Source organism: Uranotaenia lowii, chromosome 1 (genome assembly GCF_029784155.1).
Source record: "Uranotaenia lowii strain MFRU-FL chromosome 1, ASM2978415v1, whole genome shotgun sequence".
NCBI classification, from domain to species: domain Eukaryota; kingdom Metazoa; phylum Arthropoda; class Insecta; order Diptera; family Culicidae; genus Uranotaenia; species Uranotaenia lowii.
Genome location: NC_073691.1, coordinates 116174171 through 116177820, shown reverse-complemented (window position 1 = coordinate 116177820; position 3650 = coordinate 116174171). Strand labels below are relative to the sequence as shown.

At 43.0% G+C, this 3650-nt stretch overlaps 1 protein-coding gene across 1 annotated transcript; it reads right to left on the bottom strand.

Annotated features, from left to right (window-relative positions):
- Positions 1–778: 778 nt before the first annotated feature.
- On the bottom strand, positions 779–1696 carry LOC129737848 (uncharacterized protein K02A2.6-like). Its single transcript, XM_055729009.1, has one exon. The coding sequence runs from the start codon at positions 1694–1696 to the stop codon at positions 779–781; it is 918 nt and encodes a 305-aa protein (XP_055584984.1).
- Positions 1697–3650: the final 1954 nt, after the last annotated feature.

Here is a 3650-nt window from a genome sequence, read left to right as displayed (position 1 = left end):
CAGAACAATGATTCACTTAATGATCTTGGTTCACTCTTTTAAATTCTTGGTTTCCCAATACTAAGTTCTTGTTGCAACTTGTTGAATGTTTGCTAGAGACATCTTAAATGAATAATCCTTTCCTTCAACTTCTACTGAAATGATTTATTTGTCTTGTATATTATTGTTTCTAATTTTCTGCTTTCAACTCCCATCTTCAAACTTTAACATTGGTTCTTTTTTTTTTTCTTCCAATCTCCCACAAACGTTTATTCTTCTGAGTTTCAAAATCGATTTTCGAATTGCAACCTCCAACTGTTCATCTCCTCTGCCTCCTTTATTTGCAACTTGCAATTTTCTCACTTCAAACTTCTTGTTGTAAACTGGGGTAGCACGGATACAAGAGAATAAATAACACGTAGTTACTAAACACTACATATTAAAAGGACGATTTATTTACGAGATAAAATACGTCGCGACTAAACGTTTACAGAACAAAACATGAAGTGATTGGTTGTTGTTGTTGTAATCTACCCGCTGGTTGGCGCGTCGATCGGCTGACAGAGAGGCTGTCAGCAGTGAGCCCAGCGGTATTGTTTGTAGGGTGTTTCACGCCCTAACATCTCCTCCCTTAATACAGCCGGTGCGGGTTGAACCGAATCGGCGGTCTTCTGGTCCGCGAAGAACGACGAGGCACCTGCACAGCTGTTCGTTGGCCTCTACTGGATCAGCAGAGCTTGATGATGATGGAGAAGGAGACGTTGAGAGAGAGACGGGACATCGGTGAAACATTTGGAGATTATTGGAACCGAACTTCTCCCCTCTCGAATGTCTCGAAATGGTTCAGCCTTGCTGTGCGAATGTGCTGTGGTGAAGTGCTGGATGCTGAATTTTTGGAACGTGGTGCTGCCTCAAATGACTCCGACGATGTGAATGGTTTGGTTCTCTGGCTGCAAAAAGAAAAAATCGGCACAGACCAGAGCCCAAAAGCGTCAAGCAAATCAATTCCGAACACGTTGAACGATTTGTCGACCACGTGAAATGTCCCACGGCGCTGCTGGCCATTGACGTTGACGTCACACTGGAACTTGAAAAGGAGTTCGAGGGGGGCACCAGAAGCCGTAGATGCATTTCCTAGTGCGGGGGTGGTGGAAGGCTTCCCGATTTTCTCCCACACACGCTTCGATACCACACTGATGTCGGATCCAGTGTCCAACTGCAGTTGCACTTCAGCACCGTTAAGATGAGCTCGAACAAATTTTCCTTTTTGTTGCACTTCATGCACTTTCACTGTGTTTGCCCGAAAAGTTTTATTTTGTTTCTTGTGATAGGGCTTTGCCCTTTTGTTTTCGGATAAACAATAACCTTCACGGTGTCCGTTGTTGCCACAATCACTACACTTGTGGTCCTTGTACGGGCACTCACGAGTGTAGTGCATTGCGCCGCACTTCCAACAAGGGGTTGGGGGAATGTTTTTGTGTTCACTATTTTGCTTCACTTTTTTCGGAGAACTTTTAGAAAATTGCTGCCGATTATAGTTCCGCTCCACGAACTGCACTGCTGGTGGTCCGGATGTTCCCTCGATCAAAGCAGTGTCTCTCTTCAGACACATCAGCCGCTGGCAGTCTTCAGAAAGCTGCTCCAGGGTCACGTCGTTCCGGTCCTCGATTTTTGCCAACAGTCTAGTACGCACCTCTGCATCACACTCCGCTTTCATGCCGCAAACAAATAATAAACATTTGAACTGCTCCTCCGTCAAATGCCACTGCCAAGTGTGTATAGAAGAGGTTGCAGCACTGATGAACTGATGTACAAGCTAAGCCTCGAAAAGTGTGTAAAGTCCCGATGACCGTTTTGAATCAATTTTATGTTTTTTGGTTGAGCCACCAGATGTCTCCAAGGACACTAGAGAGAACTGTCAAGAAGAAAATGAAATGTACACGCTCTTTTTTTTAAACTCAAAATTAAGTAGTTTTGGATCAAAACAGCACTTCGGTGGCTTCCCTCAACTTTGAGTTTGACTGGGCAATAGCAAAACTAAGTTCTGATAGGCATACTCAATACTAAGTTCGGCAGCCGAACTCGAATTTATCCTTTTTTTTCGAGGGTAGCTGATTTTCAAGGAATTAAAGGATGATTAAAATTTGTTGTACCCGGATGTTGCTGTTCCGGTACATTGCATTGCAATTACAGAGCGGTGGAAAGTTTTGACATTTCCGGTCAAAGAAAACTTCCGGATGTTACTTCCCACGGGAAGTAAACAACATCCGGAAGTTTCCGGACATTCCAAGCTGCTCACCATATGATGACAATGACGGACAGAATTTTACGCTGACACGGTGAACATGCATTCCATTATGAAGTTCCTTCATAGTCTTCCGGTAATTGTTCCGGAACGACAAAATTTTGCGACGTGTTCGTTGGTTGCTGTTCCGGTTCGGACTGAACTCGCTAAGTGTTTTTTTTTTTTTGTAAATTATTTATTTGAAACGGCTCATACCTTTAGGCTTTAAGGAGCCAAACTCGTTTTGTTTGATTACAATTGTGTACTTAGATCTAGTTCACTTTTTTTTTTTTTTTTGAAGAAAAAGAAAGATAGAAAGGGAAATATGAAAATAAAGAGAATTATAGTCGAAGATCGATAGCTTTTAGGAAAAGGTATATCTCGAACATATAGTCCAAGTCCATCATACCTAATACATCCCTCACTGGAACGTCGGGTGGTTTTCCTCGGGCCCGAAGGGAATCTATAAAGTTCGCTCTGGCGAATAGGTGGTCCTCACACGACCAAACAATATGCTCGATGTCATGGTAACCTAGACCACATCCGCATAAATTGCTGCCAGCAATATTTAAACGATAGAGTACCGCATTCATGGAATAATGATTGGACATGAGACGGGAAAATATACGAATAAAATCCCGAGTCAGGTTCAATCTATTAAACCAGGGTTTAAGGCTTACCTTTGGGATAATCGAGTGGAACCACCGACCCAACTCATCCTCGTCCCATCTACGCTGCCAGTTGACAAGAGAGTTTCTTCGAGCCAAGAAGTAAAATTCGTTGAATACGATTTCACGCTGGTAAATGTTGCCTTCCATCGCACCCACTTTTGCAAGGGAATCTGCCCTCTCATTGCCTGCTATTGAGCAATGTGAGGGGACCCAGATAAAGGTGATAGAAAAGCAACGTCTTGATAAAGTGGTCAATATATCTCGTATCATTTCGAGGAAGTACGGCGTGAATTTTCCTGGTTTTATAGAGCGGATTGCTTCAACAGAGCTGAGACTATCAGTTATAATATAGTAGTGTTCAATAGGTCGTGTGGCGATACTATTCAAAGCCCAGTGAATAGCTGCTAACTCTGCAACATATACAGAGCATGGTGACTGGAGACTGTGAGATGCGCTGGATATTTCGTTGAACACTCCAAATCCTGTTGTTTCCTCTATAAGTGATCCATCGGTAAAGTACATTTTATCAGCATCAACGTGTCTATATTTAGCTTCGAAAATTCTTGGAATCAGAAGAGGACGATGCGGATCCGGGATTCCACGAATTTCCTGCTGCATAGACAAATCAAACTGGACAGAAGAATGATCGTAGTCTGGGCTACAAACACGAGTTGGAGAATACGAAGAAGGGTTTACCTGCATTGACATGAGGATAT